Source organism: Colletotrichum graminicola, assembly GCF_000149035.1.
Source record: "Colletotrichum graminicola M1.001 genomic scaffold supercont1.16, whole genome shotgun sequence".
Classification (NCBI taxonomy): Eukaryota; Fungi; Ascomycota; class Sordariomycetes; order Glomerellales; family Glomerellaceae; genus Colletotrichum; species Colletotrichum graminicola.
Window position 1 is genome coordinate 660,674 of NW_007361020.1, and position 19,669 is coordinate 680,342.

The following is a 19,669-nucleotide window of genomic DNA, read 5'->3' on the forward strand; positions in this document are numbered from 1 at the left end:
ACGCGTGTACAAGTTCGCGAACAAGCGATCAGGGTTTAGTGACCCCGCAAATGGCCGAAAGCTGTGATCGCCGTGTACAACCCCTAACCGATCAGTCCCTTGGGGAGTTGGACAACGCACAACGGACCGTAATGTGATATACTTCGAAAAAGCAACCCACTGACCTCAGGTATCGACAAGGTCTGGATGCCCAATAAGCCGCCGTGAGCAAGAGGGAGGACACTTCTGTTTTCTGAATCGAGTCCTATCCGCCATACTGTCACAGGGGGTGGATACGGCTTCCAGTCGGGCACGCTTTTGACGACGACCATCTCGACGTCGAGGCCGGCGGCGCGGGCCTTCTCGACGGCCATGCCGAAGTTGAGCACGTCGCCCGTGTAGTTCATGACGGTGACGAGGACGCCACGGGTGGTGTCCACGCGCGAGGCGATGGCGGTGCGCACCTGCTCGGCGCTGGGGCTGGCGAAGATGGTGCCGGCGACGGCGGCCGAGAGCAGGCCCCGGCCGACCATGGCCGAGAAGGAAGGCTCGTGGCCCGAGCCGCCGCCCGAGACCACGGAGACCTGGGGCGCGACATCGGGCGACGGCCGGCGGTAGATGATCTTGTTGGGCATGTCGAGGGCGAGGCTCGGATTCGTCAGGGTCAGGCTGTGCAGGGCCGAGTTGACCAGCTTGGTGGGGTCGTTGATGAAGTGTTTGGCTGACATGCTGGGTGGTGAAGCTCCCGAGATCCGTCGGGTGCGTGGATGTGTGAGACAGAGCGTGTGGGGGGGGGGGGGCGGTGGGATGATTTGATGATGTCAGATGAGACACGTTCTCAAGCTTCTAGAAAAGAACGACTGCGACGGGGTATATGTAGATGAAAAAGATGACAGCTCGGATGGCCCTCGAAAAGGCGAATCTAAGGAGGAACTGAGGGGGAGGATGGTAGAAGTGAACCCCGCGAGGAGCTCGCGGTCATCTCACACGGAAAAGAACCCGACCCCATGTAAGTCGGGCCTGGAGAACCGAGCAATCGGATAACCATGACGACGTCCCGCGCAGCTCATGTGCGAGTGGTGCAGTTTGTGGTAGGTAACCTGTGTGTGTGTATAGCTCCGTGACGCGGGGTGGTGCGGGGCCGTAGGTAGGTAGGGAGCTCGTCACCTCATTCGGAAAGCCCAAGCGCCCCGGGGGGGGGGGGGTTAGAGCACTGTGCGAGTAGGGGGACATCTTTAAGCTCCCACACGATAGAGAAAATGAGAGTGACAGTAAGAGTGAGAGCATTCCGGCGTCTGCGAGAGCAACTGTTGCCGCAACGGGGCCAAGTCGATTTTGAATTCCCAAGATGGTGGAAGCGCACGCCGCTTGCAAAAAACACCCCCCAAATATTCCGAGTCTCAGAACAACAAGAATGTTCACATCATCGTGGCTCCTTCACAGCCGTGTTAACAACAGGGGAGCACAGGCGAGGAAGCACCATGGCAAACAAAGTTGGTCCAATCCCAAATGGGGAAATGTGCTCATATATATTGAATAAATTGATGTGTGTGGTATATCTCACGAGCCCGGTCTCCTCGTCCGGATCGGAGGGAGGCTAGGCCCAATTCCATGCATCAAGAACAGACCGCTCTCAAAGCTGGCCTTTGTCCCTCCCCCAAAAACGCCACGCCGTTTCCAATGCTTATCATAAGCAGATTAAAATTGTTATCGTAAACCCTGATCGCCCAAGTCGTCGTGCAAGAAACATGCAAAAAAGTCCGCCTGCCTTTCTCAGAATCACTTTATGAGGAAGACGCACCCTGCCACGATGCTCAAGGTGACGGCTGTCGTGGCGAAGGCGGCGGCTACCCTGTCCTTGGTTTCGATCGGAGCTAGCGTGGGGATCTTGGGCTGCGTGCTCATGCCGGCGTTGGCATTGCCGACGGACGTGCCTCCCGTGTCGGCCGTCACCGGCGCCGTCTTGGTGTCGGCCTTCTTGACGAGCATGTACATGGAGGCGCTGAGAGCATTCATCTGTGCGCCGACGCCGACCAGGCCGTCGAACTTGCCCTTCTCCGCCCACTGGAAGCCGCATGCCGTGCCGGCGGGCCCCTTGTACCCGGTCGCGGGGGATCCATTGCACGCCGCGACGGCGGCCTCGGCGCTGGGCCGCAGGAGGCCCATGATGCGGTCGAACATGCTGGGCACCAGCTGCGCCGTCCCGGCCATCCACCGCGTTAGGTAGCCCTTGAAGCTCTGCTGGTCGTTGTCGCACAGCCGGAAGGGCTCGCAGGCGTGCTCCGACATGGCGCTGTTGTTGAAGAAGAGCCCCGTCGCCTCGGTGAGGATGCCATCGGTGCGGGTGAGCCACTTCTGGTCGTTCGTCAGGTTGTACATGGCCGCGGAGCCGTGCATGAAGATGCCAGCGTTGTACGACCACTGGATCGTGTCCATCTTCGTGCAAGTCTTGGCGTCGTCGATCGTGGCGCCGTCGTAGATCTTGAAGTCCGGCGTGATCAGGCCGACGGTAGTTTCCCAGTCCCAAACCTTCTCCGCCCAGTCCGCGTACGTCTGGTTGCCCGTAAACCGCGCCAGCCGAGCCGCGATGTTGAAGAAGCAGCCGTTCGAGATGGAGTTTTTGTAGTTGAAGCCGTTGTTGAAGGTGAAGATCTGCCACCGCAGGCCGCCCCCGCACGTTTCCGGGTCCCAGCGGCTGACGTACTCGTTAAAGACGGCCTGGGCGAGTGCCAACCATTGCGGCTGGTCTTTTGGTGGGTTCGGGAAGTTGTTCTCTGCTGCACTCATGGCCGCCATCGCCCAGAACCCCTGGTCGTCGTTTCCCTCCGTCCTCGTCTGGTTCCTCGGCATGAAGTCGGCATCGTCGCCGGCCTGGTGAAGCATCGCCTGCGTCGTAACGTCGTTGTATGTCGAGTCCCCTGTCAAGCGCCAGTAGTCCACCATTGTGCCAAACATCGCTCCGGCTTCCCACCCTGCAATCATGTCAGCCTACGTGAGAAGGAAGGAAAGGAAAAGCTGGCAACATACAGAAATAGGGGTCAGGTAGGTTTCCCGGGACATCGCCGGTGTTGTTCCCCGTGTAGTACTTCAACAGGCCAAATGCAATTGTGCTCGCTCCATCCTTAATGGACTGGTCTTGGTCGAAGTTGATATTGATGGCAGCATCTGCCACATGGCCCAGCACGCATGCCGCGCCGGCAAGCTTCAACAAACCCCGCATGGTTGTATGTTACTTGTGGAACTTCTGTTACCGAAACGTAAATGCCCAAAAGGGGCGACTTGAACCAAGGCGTCGTTGTGAATGCCGTTGTGAATGCCGTTGTTCTATGCCTCGGCCCTTGGCACTTTCGGTTTGGTGTAGATGTGATTTGGCTATAGAATGGCGAAGTATATCAAACCGAATATCATCGCCAAGAAATCGTAACCGAAAAAAAAAATTTGTCGCCTGGACGTGGAAAAAAAAAGGGAAAAAGAAGAACAAAAAAAAAGCGACGATAGATGTGAAACCCCCAAACGGCAATCTCCTGGTTAAAACTCGACCAGGAGTGAAAAGAGCGGAATAGACTTGTAAACAAGTCTTCGTAACGACCTTGCGTTTACGAAAAGAAAGAAATGCTTCGGAGGAAACCAACAAAGCCTAGGCGAAGCGCACAAAAGGTGTAAGAGGAAGAAGAGAGGATCGCCGTGACGTGGGGAGCGACGAGAGAAAGTGTGAAAGAAAGCAAGCAAGCAAGCGACTTCGTCGATCCTCGAGACAGACACTTGCTGGCTTCTGCCGGGTCGACCCCCCCGTATTGCACGTTTCCAAATCTGGGCGCCCCCAGCAGTCTTGTCACATAGGCGCGAACCCATACCCTTACCACCTCCCTCTTTCCTCTCCGACAGGGACCAACTGAGGTCAAAAAGAATTGGGTCCCGTGTCGAAGGTGGGTTGGGGAGGGAGGGGAGGACGAGGCAAGCGAGGCTGTGCGTTCGGGACCCGTGAAGGGATGAAACAGTTGCGGTTCGAACTTGGCAGTCTATCCGTCTCATGATGAGCCGCAGGCCCCCTTTTCGACTACAAAAGTGTAACCGGAAGGGAAGAGAGACGACTAAGCATTTAGACTCGTGGGCCAACTCAAAATGTGCCAATGAAGATCAGTACCTCTCGGACGGGCAGGACGTAAGGCAGAGTGCTGAGAGAGTATTTGTTCCTCCGAGAGCCATCCGGGCATCAGGCGCGACACGGAATGCGTGTTGGAGATACTGAGAAGCAACCAGCTCCCTTTCTAGAGCGGGGGGGGGAAAAAAACTCTAAAAAAAACTCCGAAAAACTGAAAAAACTGCGGGCCATGAGCCGGCCTTTGAACAGGTGCAGGCCATTCTCTCCGTGTGAGGAAGTAACATTAAACCACACTCGATGCATTAGCAGTGCAGAATTCAATGGGCCTGCTGCTGTGGAAGTGGGAGTCGACGACAATGCATGCAAAAGAAAGGCATGGCACGGAAGGCACGGCATTACGGCTACTAAGATCTGGATAAAGACAGTCGAGTCTGTGCGTTCTGTGGAACTTTCGGTTGCATAGCTATTTTCGGCTTCGCCATGTGTTGGGATGGTCCTCGCGGTTGTGTGTGTCTTTCGAACCACGTACGCACAGCCACGCTTTTCTGATCGACGTCTGCAACTCATAGTTGCCGTCCGGTACAAGTTGAGGTCCTCAAAAGCTGGGGGAATATCAAATAATATCCCTTGGCCTCCCTCCCCCCCCGCGCAAACTTGACACTGATCGACCGCGAACGGAATTAATCAAGAGCCTACTCGGCACGCTACAACCGTGGAACCCAGAGTCGCGACAAATTGCCATGCCGCGGATCTACGACGCACTGATCTGCTGTCGCCTCTACGCCGTTTGCTTGGCGGCCTGATTCTTCACATCCCCCGCCGCGAGGACCGAACCCTCGAGTTGTGTGGTTTGTCCACAAGATCAGCCGTCTCGATGCGGTTGTTGTTGCCTGCGGACAACGCAACCAACACAGGGCACGGACTGAAGTCACCGCAGAACCGTCGACCCGGTATCGCAATATGACGCAGCGACGTAGCGGTCCGTCGTCCATCGGCAAACATTTCGTTTCGAGGTCTGTTGGAGGCCGTTGTCTCGCTCACGCGGACCCGAAGTGCCAACACCGGAGTCCGTTGCCGCAAAGTTGTGCTCGGAAGCTTCCAACCCGTCTATTCAAAGTGGATTGATTGCCTCGACCGTTACTCGACGAGAGTGGCCAAACGGCGTTGATCACTTAGACCGACTTGGGCAACGAAACAGCAGACGCCTCGGGACACGTCATATCAACCTTCTTCGACTTTCGAACCAGGAAACTACTGCATATGCTGCTTCTCACATTGAACGCTTTCTAGGTAGTTATACTAATGGCCACTGCGTACCTAGGTAACTAGTCCACCGATTGCTTTTTCTATGGCGATATACGTCTCTGGAATGGCTGTAGCCTTCGGATGGAGACCTACCTATTGGCATACTTCTCTCGTCTCCATATCCCACATCTACAGTACCCGTTGTCGCCATTTCTGGCCAAACCTTGAGCATGATCGAATTTGACCTTTGGATATTCAAGCAAATAAACACGAAAAACCATTTCGAAACATGTCACGCCGGCATCATATCACAGTAAACCTTGAGCGCTCGCAACAACTCGTTTCAACTTCGTGCAGACGATTACTCTCTCTATGTATCGCTAAAGGCACTATCGGCGATCCAGGCCGTGGTATAAGACGATGCCGTACTCGTCCGTTTGTCATTTCATTCATTCGTACGCGTCATCATTCCCATTTTTCCCATTCCTGAAGCAGCTTCTTGCTCTCTTCCCTTGCCCAGAGAGACCTTTCCTGCTCCAGCTTGGCCATCCTCTTGTACATCTCCACAAATATCTTTTGCCGCTCGAGTACCTTGCTTTCGAGGTACTTGGGATCATTACGGCGGCAAGCCTTGTCAAAAACAGTCCTCATTCGGGTAGAATACAGTTGACACGATGCCTCTTCGAGGCGTTGGGGTTTCACGTAAAAGTTCCGCGCAATGACGTTGCCATCCTTCAGCTGGGGCTCGACCACTTCGTCGAAGCAGTCGCCGCAGACGGTGAACTGGGGAAGGAATTGCATGACATGCCAGCTTTGATCGAAAACCGGATTGTCCTTGGAGCACTCGGCAAACGCCGAGAGGCTCTCAATGTCCGTCACAAGCTTGCCAATGTTGGGCGATTGGGTGGTTGCGAGTGCGAGATCCGACGTTGTTTCTAGCGCATCGAAATACATCACGAAGCGCTTCCGATCGGGGTTGAAATGCATCGCACAGGCACTCCTCGTGGGCTGTGCCGCCGGATGGAGAGTGACAAACAGTCCAGTCAGGTTGGGCAGAAGTCCTTCGATGGTTTTGGCGCACTCGTAGCAGACGGTAAAATCCGGCATCGTCGTCTGCGTAAACGGGTTCTTGATCGAGTACCAGACGCGGGTAATCCGACGATCTCCTGGGCATGGTAGAACGCCACCGGTAACCTTGCTGGTGACATTGGCGACCTGGTAAAACAGACGCAAGTCCGTGAGGCGGTTCTTCAACGTCAGGAGCCACGCAATGTGATACCACCCACATGCCCCGAAATCGCAAGCAACTGGCTTGTCCATTGGACGGAAAAGCATGGGCATGAAGTCGTTGCGGAACTCGGTGTTGAGGAACACCCCGTTGTAGCAGTCGGGGCAGATGTTGAAGTTGTCGCATCGTGGCAGACTGAGCCAATCCGCTTTGCCAATGACGCCTTTCTTGCGGGGGCAGTCGGGGAAATCAGGCACGCCACCTCGGTCTGTGTCATGAGAGTACCGCCGGTAGCTACCTTTCGGTCCATCCACGACCGCTGTGCTGCTCTTTGCCGGGTCAAACTTGGCTGGTGGCCATGCCTCTGTCGGGGGAGCTGTCAGAGCAGACTGTGCGAAGTTGGGCCGTCTCTCGGGCGACCTCCTCTTTTCAGCGGGGCTCCGTGGCCCGGCAGGAGCCGGCATGGCTGGCATGACGGCCGGAATTATCACTGGGTTGTTGAAGGTGGATGCACGAGACCGGGAGCGCGCTCGCGGCACGGGCGGCTCTGGATCGCGCAGGCTGAGACGGCTTGTCGTGGGTAGCAACAAGTCGTCCTCAGGATACGGAACGGTCTTGTCTCTGACATCTCCACTGTCCCTCGGCTCCCTTGTCACTGGGAATGTTTGCGAAGAGCGAGGCGGGGGTGGAGGCGGGATATCGTCCACGAATGACATGGTGGATCCTCGAGGAGACGGCATGACTGCTTCTGATGGCGGAGGACGTGATCTAGACCTACCAGACCTGGACGGTCTAAGTTGCTCAGGGCTCAACAGGATGTCCTTATCTTCTTGATCGACAATCGACTTTCTCCGCCGAATATTGGCCGCCCGAGGCGTCGTTTGCGCATAGTCGCTGCTGCTAGAGCCACTATCATCTCTTCGTCGCGGAGAGTCGCGCTTATAAGTCGGTGTTCGCTTCGAGCCACTCTCATGATCACGATCCGAGCGGTCATAAGGCGGAGACGGGTCCTTCTTTTGCGGCCGTTCGCCACGCGGGACCATTCGTTCGCGTTGATGACGAGAAGACTCGCCAATCCTGTCGCCGGATAAGTGCCTCGGCTCCTTGGGCGGAGAGTCGACGCTGGTGTTCGAGCGCCGGGCCGGCGGTGGGTTGGATGAGGTTTGTCGGTCATAATTATCGTCAAACCGTCTATCTCCCATATTGGACTGACTTCTCCGAGGTCGCGGTGCGCCGTTGCGACCGTTTTGGGAGTAATCATAATACGCCTTCTCGCGGCCACCCGTGGCATGCTTGATCACTTGCGGGGATAGTAGGGTTTCGCCTGATTGTCGCCTGTCGTTGTGTGACAAGAAGTAGTCGGATGACTGCTGCTCGACGCGCGTCGCCGACTTGGTTCGTTCGTGTTTTTGGGAACGGGAATCCTCTTTTCCGACGTCGGTCTCGATGCGGGGGAGGTCCTGCCTGCTCTTCTTCCTCATGAGATCCGGCTGTTTGACACCATCTCGATCTGTTGTCGGAGGCGCACGGTATTTCCTTCCCGTGTTCGCTTCATAATCGTCGTTCGGTGGTGGATACTTGGGCGTGCGAGAGCCGTTGGAGGACCGTTTTGCATCGTCGGCAGAATCCTCATCTTCTGTTCCACTCGCGGATTTCGGGATCAGAACAAATCGGCGTTCGGGATTGTGTTCATGGACCTCCATGATAATGGGGTACTGGTCGGCATCGCCTCGCGACGGAGGCACGTCATCAGAGGATGCTGACACGACGCTGCCGTGCTCCTTGAGAAGCGCTTCGGACTCATCTTCGACACTCGGCGGCGGCGGAAAGTGTCTGCGGCGAGTGATTCTCACCGGTGGACTGTAAGGCTGGAGGATGAACGCATCCGGGTTGGAGACTGGCCGCAGAATGTTGGAGGCGTTTGAAATGTGTGGAGGAACAGCCGGAGCTTCGGTGCTAGATCTGTCACTTGTGTAAGACATTGGTGAAAGAGGCATCGCAGGGAAGACGGGTTCGGATATGCATACGTCTTGGGTGTCTTGGCTCTAGAGGTGGTGAAGAAACCAGTCTGGAGGAGATTTTCAATATTGCGTGATTCGTTCATGTTCGGATGTTTTAAAGTCAAAGGTCACATAAGATCAAGCAAGATGTCGAGACTTCGAAGGCATCATGTCTCGGAAGTCGGCGAGGAGGGATGCGAAAGACCCCGGTTCCCAGGTAGCTGCCGCAGTCTCGTATGATGATCTTGCCCGGTATTTTCAATGCTTATTGCCAATGGGCCAGACTGAAGAGTGGTGTTGCGTTGGTGATGGCGGACTTGGTTCAATTATGAGTAGGTGGGCGTGGTTCCGACTAGCCAGGCGGGGGGGTAGTATATGGCCAAGGTAAAGTAAAGTTGGAGAGAGAGAAAGGTAAGGACGGAAGGTCTTAACCGGCCCAGAGCCCCAAACAGTCAGCCACTGGTCAGACAGGCTATTAAGGATTGGAAGAGGGCGTTTTGTTTTGGTGGTCAGGCGGGGGAGTAGGAAAGTGGGATCTGGGAAGCGTCGAAGATGCGGCGCAGGCGTAAGTCCTTATTTGAACAGTGGGTATGTATGGTAGTGGTAGTGCCCCTCCATGATGACGGGGTGGGTGCGGGTGCAGGTGCAGACTGGGCTAATTTGTATCTGCATTGGGAAATACCCTCCCTCCCCACCCAACCCAAACGCCCGCCATATATTTCCATCTTTCCACACCCATCCATCCCACTCTCCCCCGGCGCAGTGCTCTTGGTGCCCCGGGCGTTGTTCGATTGTCGATTGCCGATTCCATGTTTGGTGCTCTCCGCCGTTCCTAGTGCATCAACAACAACAACAACAACAACAACACACACCCACACACACACCCACACATACGGATACACACACGCACAACACACATTCACCTTGACTAGCCAGTGCGGTCACCGAGGTGATACCGTCCCCCGAGACGCAACTCTTTGATCTTTAAATTCAAGGTGCAAGAGCAGGAAAGGGTCACCCCTCACAACAAACCTGCCGCTCTGATGCAGGACCGAACTTTGGCTCGCCGGCCTCACATATTCCCTGCGTCGTCAGGCGCCTAGGTCGGCAGCTGGCGGCAGGGCCTTACCTTGGAAATCCGACGTACGTCCATCACATCCGTACCGAACCACGCGCGATATTGGAACAAGGAACGCAGCTAGGTACCCGAATGCACTCTGTTCATTTTGTTGTTGGCCCAACGAGTGTGTGTACACTATGGTGTATTTGTACGCGAATACACCACACATCATTACTTAATTCTTTGGAATGGTAGGTAGGTGGTGGCAACACGCCGACTCGAGAGGCACCATTCCCACACTTTCTTTGGTCCTCGCTTTTCTCTCTCGCCCCCTCCAACCTGCAGGATGATGGCAACATAGCCATGCCTACGGTCCATCTTGCAGATGGGGGGGCCCCTCAGACGCCTCAGAAGTCCAAGCCTAACGTTCAAGCGTGCATTCGGCCCAAGGCCAAAGTGCATCGAGCTGTATCCACTTTGCAGCCGGTTCTTAACCTCCGGCTTGGACACTGCATATGCTGGGAACCTGTTTAGGGCAACTGACGCTGTCGATTCAGCCTTCGACATTTCACAGGGTGCCTGTCTGCCACCCCAGAGCTGAAAGCCCGGTACCACGACAGGCCTGCCCGATTTCCGACTTTCTTTACCCAACGTTGCACGGCCTGCCTTGCACGGGGCCTGACCTTTACCCTCTGCACAGATGGAAACGAACTTCCTGTATCCTCAACTATTGCTCGTGTTGGCCAAATGACCCGCCCATTAGGGCTTCGCTGTCACCAACACTTTCCTCCAAGGCGAGGTTGCGACGGTGTATTGCACGGATTGCATGCATGCGGGTTTTGCTAAGGGCGACAGGAGCATGCGCCACGCGGCGTGGCCGCACGCTGCTGCTTAACGGCCAACTAGTCACACCATAGGGGAGGCAAGGGAGGAGAGGGCTTAGTAGACGTTGGATCCCATGCCCAGCACAGCGGCAAGTTTCTGATTACTACGCCGTATTCGCAGGCCGAGGCCGACTTGTCTGACAGCGTGACAAAGTTCGGTTTAAGTACTGCCGTTGGTTGGGACGGCGTGGACCCTCTCGCCTCATCTCTGCTGTTGAGACGGATCGGATCTTCTCGAGTGTTTCCACGAGAGAGCTGGAGCCGAAACACCCCCGTTTCTTATCTTGCATCTCTAGAACCGATCCATGAGAACATACATGCGGCATCCCGTATCCCGTTGCCAAGTTTGCCGGAGGATACTATGGCCGTGTCAGAACGCCGTCTAACTCGCCCTCACCCACCTTTAGGCTTCGATACTCGCCTGTCTTCTCTTCTCCTCTCTTCTCCTCTCCTCTCTTCTCCTCTCCTCTCTTCTCCTCTCCTCTCCTCTCCTCTCCTCTCCTCTCCTCTCCTTACCCCTCCATCCACAATCGGGTCATGCAGACGGCTAGCTGCCGCGGATGGTGGATAGCTCAAGTGCGCTTATAGACCTTCCAAAGTCCCCTCCCCGACGTGTTAGAGCTGCAGCTACGCTACGCCTGCTCGTCATTCGGACTGCCATCGACACCTTCTGCCCCCGATGATCTGCAATCAGGAAGAGCGGTGGAAATAGGTTGCAGCATCCCTCACGCCACTACCGCTCACGGCCCCGTTCACGGCCCCGTTCAATGTGACAGAAAGCTCGACGTTCAACGTATTTAACGTTGCTAACCATTTTTCGATCTAATCAACTACGCCGAAGCTAAGTGCTGTGGCCCCTGATTGAGACCATCCAAGCTCCTCATGCACCATGCAGCATGCAGCTTTTTTTCTTAATGCCTGCAAGCCTATCTTTGGCATCAAGTTCTTCTCGTGACCCATCCTGTCTCTCCGGGAACAAAGAGTCACTAGAGCCCAACACGGACGATGTCTTCGCCCTAGGTTTCACAGACCTCCCCTGCTCTTGGCTTGCCAAACGCCTGTCGGCTTGCCGCTGACACGAATAATGTGTTGAGTCGGCTACGAGGAGCCGAACCAACCTCCTGACATCATGGCGATATGTACGATGTCCCTGTAGGCATATCTCCGAGTCCTTTTTTTTTTTTTTTTTGCCAGGTCTGCATTACCTTTCCGACCTGAAGAGACCTGGGGCTAATTCAGTTGGTGTGCGGCCGAGCAAGAATCTAAGCCCGGGAGCGGCCGGATCAGGTGCGGATGGGATTCTCGGCGGAGGCAGGTTGCAGATGCTGCACAACCACAACGGAACGGCCGGGATGCCGAGCAAAACTCAGCTGCATTCTGTGTGGGTGAAGCCACGTAGCCCGAACTTGAGCGAGAAGAAGACTGCTCCGAAAACGGCGACCAAGAAAATAGCCCCTCCCTGCAAAGGTTCCGAGATGACTCCTCTGACTACCAGCAGTCCACTAATCGCGCTGAAGATGATGGGGTTTATGAGCCAAGTGCTGTACTCGGCAGCCTTTGCCGTTGGTGTACGACTATCTCTCTGGCGGAGAACAATGAGTCCAGCAGTCGAAGAAAAGAAGATTGTGTATGCTGCCAAGCCTACAAGATGTCAGTCTGCGATTTGGCGGTTTCATTCCGACGTGCGCCGCCTCACCAATGAATGTGACAAGCCCATTGAAGCTTCCAACAACCACATAGACAACCGATAATGCGCAATTCAAAAGCAGAGGGAGCCTGGCATTTCCATCAGTATAGCAGCCATACCGCCTGCGTTATGACACACTTACACGGGCACGTTTCTCCGCCAACGTCGGTCTTGTGTCCAAGACAGAAAACCTATGATCGGCCCTTTGACCAACCTCGGCAGAGAAGACATATACTCGTCAGCACAGCCGGCCTCATCCTTTTCTTGACTGCAGTGCAGGTTCGCCAGAATAGCAGGGAGGTACCCCCTCTGACTTGCGACTACGACGAGTTTGGCGGTCGCGAAAATGTTCGAGTTCAAGGCACCCATCGCCGAAACAGACACTACCAGGCAGAAGAGTAGTCCAGCCCAGTTGCCGAGAATCCTGTTGGCAAAGTCCTAAGGATTTCATGTCAACGTCTAGCATAGCTTTGGCTGGTTCGGGGGGGATGTCAAGCTTACCACTGCGACAGTGCTGCTTGTCCGCATGACACTCATGGGCAAACAGACGTACAGAGCAGCGTTCATCAGCAGGAAGCCGATAATCACCACAGCCATAGAGCCGTTTACCACGATTGGCAGATCCTTTTTAGGATTCTTCATGTCTCCCAACACAAAGCCAATCTGCATGATACTCAGTACTCGGCCATGTGTGAATGGAGGGGATGCAAAAGTAACTAACCATTTCCCAACCGGCGTAGCACCACAGTGCCCCGAATGTCGCCGTCCCAAAGTCTCCAAGCCACTCCCAGAGACCAACCTCATGCTGCTCGGGAGCCTGTCCGAACCAACCATACTCGGATGACGGAACTCCGTCTCCATGGCCAAAGGCCCAGACACCACAGCCGAGTACGATAATAGTAGCCAGGGCCGTCGTCTTGAGGAAAAGAAACAGTTTGGCCGCCTCAGCGCCAGCGGTTGCGCCCAGGCAGTTGACGAGCGTCATGACCACGATGCAACCCGCCGCCACCAGCTTTGGAACCCACAACGGCAGCGTCCCCTGATCCGCGACGAAGGCCTCGGTGAGGTAGTCGGCGAAGATGGTCGCGATCATGGAGTTGGCCGCGGGCTTGATGATGATGCACCACACCCACGTGAACAGGAACCCGGCGAACTCGCCATAACAGGCACGCAGGTACTCCTGGATGCCGCCGTTGACGGGGATCCGGAGCCCGAGCTCGATGAAAGACGCCGCACCCGTCCAGACGAGCAGGCCGCCGAAAAGCCATGCCAGCAGGCCGTACCCCGGAGCCGTGACGAACTGGCTGATCTGCGAGGGGACGCTGAAGATCCCGGAACCGATCTGGAGGCTGATGACGATGGCGAGGCCGTTGAAGAGCGTGAGTTTCCGGGCGGCCGCGGGGTCGCCGTCGTCGTCGCCGTCGTCGTCGCCGTCACCGCCGCGGGACACCGGCGGCTGCTGGAGAAACGGCGTGGTCTCGTCGGTGTGGAGGAGGTCCGGCATCGGAAGACTTGAAGCTCGACTTGGAGCGGGGAGGATCGCAACTATGCAGCTTGTGAAATGTTGCTCGAACAAGTGTGGCTCGAAAACAGCACAAGTTCCGCTAGCCTTGCGCCCTTGCCCCCCCTGTGCCGAGAGCTTCCATGTGTTTGGGTATAAGCAGGCTCGGATGCCGACTTTGAGAAGGTCAATTGCGACACTAGTTGCACAGCTTCGCCTTATCTCTAGGATGTGTTGACAGGGATCTTAGCCTCTGATAGCGTTGATAGCTTCGGCGGTTTCAATTTGCTCACTGGAAGCTGAAACGCCGCTCACCTGCGTTGACAACACATGGCCCGACTGGCATGGTGGCGTAAGTCAATAAAACAAAAAGGTATTCTTGCAGAGCCTTAACCAAGAGTTAGTCTAAGCAAAAACAGGTTCCAAGCTGCACCGCTGAGTTTCCTCAACAGCGAGCGATGACAAGACCAGGGAATTGAATCAATGAACTAGTGAAAGGGTCATAGTCTGTCAGATTCAACATCTTTGCAACAAATAGCGAGTCGCTTCTCAGCCCTGATGGTCTAGCGGTATGATTCTCCCTTAGGGTTGTCTTCGACTTCTCAATCTGGGAGAGGTCCCAGGTTCGATCCCTGGTTAGGGCCCATCCCTTTTGCCAGATTTGGCAATCTAATCTTTTGAAAGCCGTGGTGAATGGACATTGGACAACTAGGGTTTTGTGCCTGTCTTGCTCAACGCTTCTTTCCTATACTTGACTGAGGTGAATGAAGGAGCTGGTGGTGGTATGAATAGTGAAATAAGATGACAGCCAGCCAGCATCTGTTGCGTTGGCACGAATTCCAGGCACCCGACGGTGAGAGGCGCTTATAACCCGGGCCTGTCTTCCAGTTCTGGGTACTATCGGAGACCTGACCATCTTGCAGAGCGCAATGTCACCTACGAAGAAAACAGAATTCTGAAACACATTTACCATTCCTACAGTTGAATAGATGAAGAGATTCAAGGGTTAGCAGCGTACACTGCACTACCTAGCGAATGCAGTGTCCCAACCATTAACCTGTGGAGCAGCCAATCGAGGTGGAACCGACGCACTGTCCAGCAGACTTTTGCCAGCACTGTGAGCAGTTTCGTGTCACGTGACCCGGCCCGGGCTACTTCGCTAAGTCGGTACGTAGCTTTTAGGGTCTCCGCCCACCAAATCGGCGAGCAACTCAGAAAAAAAATCACAGGTGAAATTGTATCGCGAAGCCAGAAAGTGCTCAACTTCAACCCCGTCACTAACCCAGCAGCACTGAAGCCCACCGTTGACCCAGGTAAGGCTCCCAATTCCACTATCGTCCCTTGTCGAAATTTTCTCCATCTCCAGCAAAGCGTCTCGACCGCCAAAATTTTCTCCCTTCTTTTCCCTTTCCTTCTCCCGTCCAACCCTTTTTTCTCCCGCCGTCAACTGACCCGTCCGTCCTCAGGGTCAAGCACGATCAGCACAATGGCTTCGAGACCTACCGTCACCATCATCGGCAAGGATGGCAAGTCCTCCGGCAACACCCACACCCTGCCGGCTGTCTTCCTGAGCCCTATCCGCCCCGATATCGTCCAGGAGGTTCACAAGGGCATGGCCAAGAACAAGCGCCAGCCCTACTCCGTCAGCGAGAAGGCCGGTCACCAGACCTCTGCCGAGTCTTGGGGAACTGGTTAGTCGTCAACTCACCGAAGGGTGCGAAGAGAAGTTTTCCAGCAGGAGCGGGGACCGATTCGGAATGGGGTAAAGGAACGCGAGGGGACCTCTGGCAGAAGTCTTGGACGGGCATGTCGACACATGAAAAAGAAGGAGAACGACTGCTGGAAGAGACCATGCCGAGGGAACGAGCGGGATTCCTTCCCCATCGAATCGTGTCTGCGACTGCTGGAGGACGACAACACCACTCTGCGGCTGCGACGGGGAACAAATGAGCTACCGCTACGGGCTCCTGCTCTCCTACCACTGCCACCACCCAACCCGCTTCGGCCCTGCGGACGGAAAATATCATCGGCCTTCGGTAACATGTGCCGTTCCGGTCGCATGTTCGCCCCTACCAAGACGTGGCGCAAGTGGCACGTCAAGGTCAACCAGGGCCAGAAGTGAGTATCTCCCTCCCTTCTTTTCTTCCTAAACCCCCACCGCGGTGGGGTGGCATAAGACAAGAAAAAAAAAGCCGCCTAGGAATGCCGTTTCTAACAAGATGTCACCCCGCAGGCGCTACGCTACTGTCTCTGCCATCGCCGCCTCCGGCGTTGCCCCTCTCCTCCAGGCCCGCGGTCACCAGATCTCCAACGTCCCCGAGGTCCCCCTCGTCGTCGACTCGGCTCTCTTCGAGAACGCCGCCGTCGCTCGCACCGCCGCTGCCGTCTCTCTCCTGAAGACCGTCGGCGCTGCCGATGACGTCGAGAAGGTCAAGAAGTCCAAGAAGCTCCGCGCCGGTAAGGGCAAGCTCCGTGGCCGCCGCTTCCGCCAGCGCCGCGGCCCCTTGGTCATCTACGACCCCGAGGTTGACGGCAAGGAGCTCGTCACCGCCTTCCGCAACGTCCCCGGTGTCGAGACCTCCCCCGTCACCTCCCTCAACCTCCTCCAGCTCGCTCCCGGTGGCCACCTTGGCCGCTTCGTCGTCTGGACCTCTGCCGCCTTCAAGTCCCTGGACACCATCTACGGCACCACCACCCAGCCCTCCGCCCTCAAGAAGGACTTCCTGCTGCCCTCCAACATCGTCTCCCAGAGCGACCTGACCCGTCTGATCAACAGCTCGGAAACCCAGTCCGCCCTGAACGAGCCCAAGGGCTACGCTCTGACCCGTCGCTCCGCGGTCCAGAAGAAGAACCCCCTCAAGAACAAGCAGGTCATGCTCCGCCTGAACCCCTACGCCTCGGTATTCTCCAAGGCGGCTGCCCAGAAGAAATAAGCAAATTTCTCTGACGGGTGTCTGACGACGGTGGTGGAACGGACGGTTCTGAAAAAGGACGGGGCTACATTTTAGCATGGTTTGTGCTTTGAGGCGTAATGGACAACTAGGAAACGTTGACCTCAATTCATCAATGGACAAATGATTCCCTTGAACAACAAAAGACAGCTGGCGTGTTCAAAAAAAAGACAAGGGTCTGTCTGGCCCCTGGACCGTGACGACTTGATTCCACGTGATGATGAATTTCCTTGCATCTTTTTTTTGTACACTCTCATTTCTGTAGTGACTGAAAGGTAGCTACAAAAAGTTTTTTTTTTTCTCCCTCTCCAAACCTCTCATGGCGTTCGATGTGACCTGTGTGCTCTGTGTCTTGCCTGCCTGTCTTGTGTCTCGTTGAGGGCGATGTATGATATAAACTCGTGTATAAAAAACTCCATCCAATTAGTCACGTCTCTCTTACGCCTCCTGCCCGGGGTCATCGGTCCGCCTAGCAACCCATAAAGGTGCCCAGGTTGCCGAATCCCTCGTCCTCCTTGTCGGGCGGGGGGAAGTCGCCGAGAAGCTCCTCGACCTCCTCGACCTTCTTGATCCTCCAGAACCTCTGGATGGCCTCGACCAGCTTCTGCGAGCAGAGGTCCACCTTCTCCTCCGTCTCGGCCGCGAAGCACAGGCGCCAGTAGGCCCACCCCCGCTCGGCGCGGATCGCCGGCGTCGCGGCGAAGATGAGGCCGGGGCTGACGAGCACGCGGTACGGCTTCTTGGTCGCTAGGAACATGAGCGCCGTCGACAGCCGCTCGCCGTCGAGCAGCGGCACCGTCTTGCCGCCCGTCGCCATCCACAGCGGGTGCGTCTCGAGGCGGAGCCTGAGCCAGACGAACATGCCGCCGCGCGGCCAGTCGAACTCGTAGATGCGCGTCTTGCTGACGACGCCCCAGTCGGCGTCCTTGGCGTTGCGAGGCGTCGACTGCTTCAGCTGAAAGGCGCCCTCGTCGAGGATCGTGCACATGCGGTTCATGCGCCGCTCGTACACGCCACGGAGGCCCTCGAGCCAGCGCACCCAGCCGTCCATCTGCCAGCCCTCGAACGTCTGCTTCTGGCGGGCGGTGAGGGCGGCGAAGGCGGACCGCGCCGCGGCGGGCTGTTCGCCCATGACCAGCTCGGCGACGGTGGACTGCACGAAGCCGGAGGGCTGCTGCGTCGTGACCTCGGTGATTCTGCGGAATGTGTCAGGCCCAATGCTCGCGCGCACTTGCCAGGCTTCGTTGGAAGGGCGGAACATACCTCAACAGGCGCTCAATGATGGCGGGCTGCGCCGTGATCCAGCCCAGCCTGCATCCCGGGGCGATGGTCTTGGAAAAGGTGTCGAGACGGATGACTCTGCCGTCGGTGTCGACGCTCAGGAACGACGGGGTCAACGAGTCGATGAACGGATATCCCGAGGACTTGGCGGGCTTATAAGGCGCGGAGGGCGGAGGGACCTCCACACCCCGGGACCTGGCCTCCTCCACGGCGGCCGACGGGTACTGCAGATAATAGTACGGGTCGTCCTCGACGATGATAATGTCGTACTTGCTGGCGACCGCGTAGATCTCCTTGCGGCGCTCGACCGAGAGGACGCCGCCAGTCGGGTTGTGGCCCATGCTACCTCCCCCGCCACGTATTAGCCATGCTCCAATGTCTCACATGAGAATGGGTACCCCTCCTCCGGAGCGAGGAATTTCTGAGAGTCCCTAAGAGAGAAGATAAAAAGAGGGAACCCCAATGCAAGACAAAAAAACTCTAAATAAAATACTCACGTAACAGTGTATATGAAGGACGGCCTCTTGCCGTTCCTCTCGTCCCACGCGGCCAGCACGTCCTCCAGCGCGCCGACGCTCATGCCGCCCTCGTCCATCTCGACGGGGACGACCTGCACGCCCCGCGGCAGCGCCTGCGTCAGCACCTGGCTGTACACAAAGACCTCGCACAGCATGCCGGGCCTGTCGGCCGCGGCGTCCCGCGCCGGATCCCACGTATCGGTCAGAAGCTCCAGCGTCTTGGCGAAGCCGTCGGTCGAGCCGCAGCTGAGGATGACCTCGGGCCCGCCCAGGTACGGCACGTCCGGGTGCAGTTGCTCCCGCGCGAACTGCCTCACGAACGACCGCAGCGGCGGGTACCCCTCGGCCGTGCCGTACTGCAGCGCCGTCGCCAGGTCGATGCGTTGGAGCGGGTTGCGTTCCGCGTCCGTCCCGGGGACGGTGACGTGCCGCGCCGCCTTGACGTCCTTCTCCTTGTCCTTTTTCGCGGCGCCGGCGCCGGCGGTACCGTCCCCGGGGATCGGCGACGGCTCCCAGCGCTCGGGCTTCGCCGCCTGCGCTTCAAGGGTGTCGAACGGGAACAAGCTCGAATGCGGAAGGCCTAGCAAGGGAGGGGGGCCGTGCAGTCAGCGAGTCGTGCTCTCAAAAAAGAATAGGAGAGGAAAAGACGGGACTGCCGAGATCGGGATTGCGAATGCCATTGGGTCATTCGACGCATACAATACGCAATTGCAACGTTGGGGCGGGAAGCACGCAAGGCAAGGCGTGTATTACGGCATGGATGGCGGCATCCTCCCGCGATATCCTGCGGGGGAGGGACGAACCAACCGCCGGGTTGCCTCCGAATAGACGGGAAGTGAGTGGTGTGCAACCACCAGAAAATCGCCGTATCTATCAAAAAGGGAAAAGGGAAAAAAAAAGAAGGGAGAGGGTACAAGGCAGTTTAAAATGAAAATGCAAAAAGTGTAGAAAGGAGAGATGGGCTGGGAAAAGACATACCGCCAGCCAGGTTTCCGATGCCCGGGATCTGGAAGTACTTGTAATACTCCTTCATCTTGCTGGGGATGCGCCTCATGGTGACGGAAGAGAAATGGTGTTCCATGTCGAGGGGCGGCCTCTTGGCCGAGTGGTCCATTTCGGCGGCGGACATATCGACGGTCGATTTCGACAGAGGTGATGGAAAGAAGGATGGTGGCCGGTGTCGTCGATGTGGTCTCTTCGCGGTGTGCTGCCTCGGCCGTCGACAGGGCGGTT

At 56.6% G+C, this 19,669-nt stretch overlaps 6 protein-coding genes and 1 non-coding gene across 7 annotated transcripts; 2 read left to right on the forward strand and 5 right to left on the reverse strand.

The window, feature by feature from the left end:
• Positions 1-83: 83 nt before the first annotated feature.
• GLRG_05001 (uncharacterized protein) lies at positions 84-707 on the reverse strand (the record flags this gene model as incomplete). Its single annotated transcript, XM_008095686.1, has 1 exon — positions 84-707. The coding sequence occupies one exon, from the start codon at positions 705-707 to the stop codon at positions 84-86; it is 624 nt and encodes a 207-aa protein (XP_008093877.1).
• Positions 708-1,758: 1,051 nt separating this feature from the next.
• GLRG_05002 (glycosyl hydrolase family 76) lies at positions 1,759-3,199 on the reverse strand (the record flags this gene model as incomplete). Its single annotated transcript, XM_008095687.1, has 2 exons — positions 1,759-2,951; positions 3,007-3,199. 2 exons carry the CDS (start codon positions 3,197-3,199, stop codon positions 1,759-1,761), a joined length of 1,386 nt encoding a protein of 461 aa, XP_008093878.1.
• Positions 3,200-5,791: 2,592 nt separating this feature from the next.
• Positions 5,792-8,658, reverse strand: GLRG_05003 (uncharacterized protein; the record flags this gene model as incomplete). The annotated part of the gene is made up of 2 exons (XM_008095688.1): positions 5,792-8,516; positions 8,582-8,658. 2 exons carry the CDS (start codon positions 8,656-8,658, stop codon positions 5,792-5,794), a joined length of 2,802 nt encoding a protein of 933 aa, XP_008093879.1.
• Positions 8,659-11,864: 3,206 nt separating this feature from the next.
• GLRG_05004 (large neutral amino acids transporter small subunit 1) lies at positions 11,865-13,689 on the reverse strand (the record flags this gene model as incomplete). Its single annotated transcript, XM_008095689.1, has 5 exons — positions 11,865-12,139; positions 12,195-12,307; positions 12,370-12,623; positions 12,687-12,848; positions 12,907-13,689. 5 exons carry the CDS (start codon positions 13,687-13,689, stop codon positions 11,865-11,867), a joined length of 1,587 nt encoding a protein of 528 aa, XP_008093880.1.
• Positions 13,690-14,238: 549 nt separating this feature from the next.
• On the forward strand, positions 14,239-14,330 carry GLRG_13119. The gene has a single exon. It is a non-coding gene; the product is annotated as a tRNA-Pro (tRNA).
• An 842-nt stretch (positions 14,331-15,172) lies between these two features.
• Positions 15,173-16,619, forward strand: GLRG_05005 (ribosomal protein L4/L1 family protein; the record flags this gene model as incomplete). Its single annotated transcript, XM_008095690.1, has 3 exons — positions 15,173-15,377; positions 15,546-15,804; positions 15,920-16,619. The coding sequence occupies 3 exons, from the start codon at positions 15,173-15,175 to the stop codon at positions 16,617-16,619; spliced, it is 1,164 nt and encodes a 387-aa protein (XP_008093881.1).
• A 487-nt stretch (positions 16,620-17,106) lies between these two features.
• On the reverse strand, positions 17,107-19,565 carry GLRG_05006 (aromatic amino acid aminotransferase; the record flags this gene model as incomplete). The annotated part of the gene is made up of 4 exons (XM_008095691.1): positions 17,107-17,833; positions 17,901-18,260; positions 18,416-19,016; positions 19,415-19,565. The coding sequence occupies 4 exons, from the start codon at positions 19,563-19,565 to the stop codon at positions 17,107-17,109; spliced, it is 1,839 nt and encodes a 612-aa protein (XP_008093882.1).
• Between the last annotated feature and the right edge of the window lie 104 nt (positions 19,566-19,669).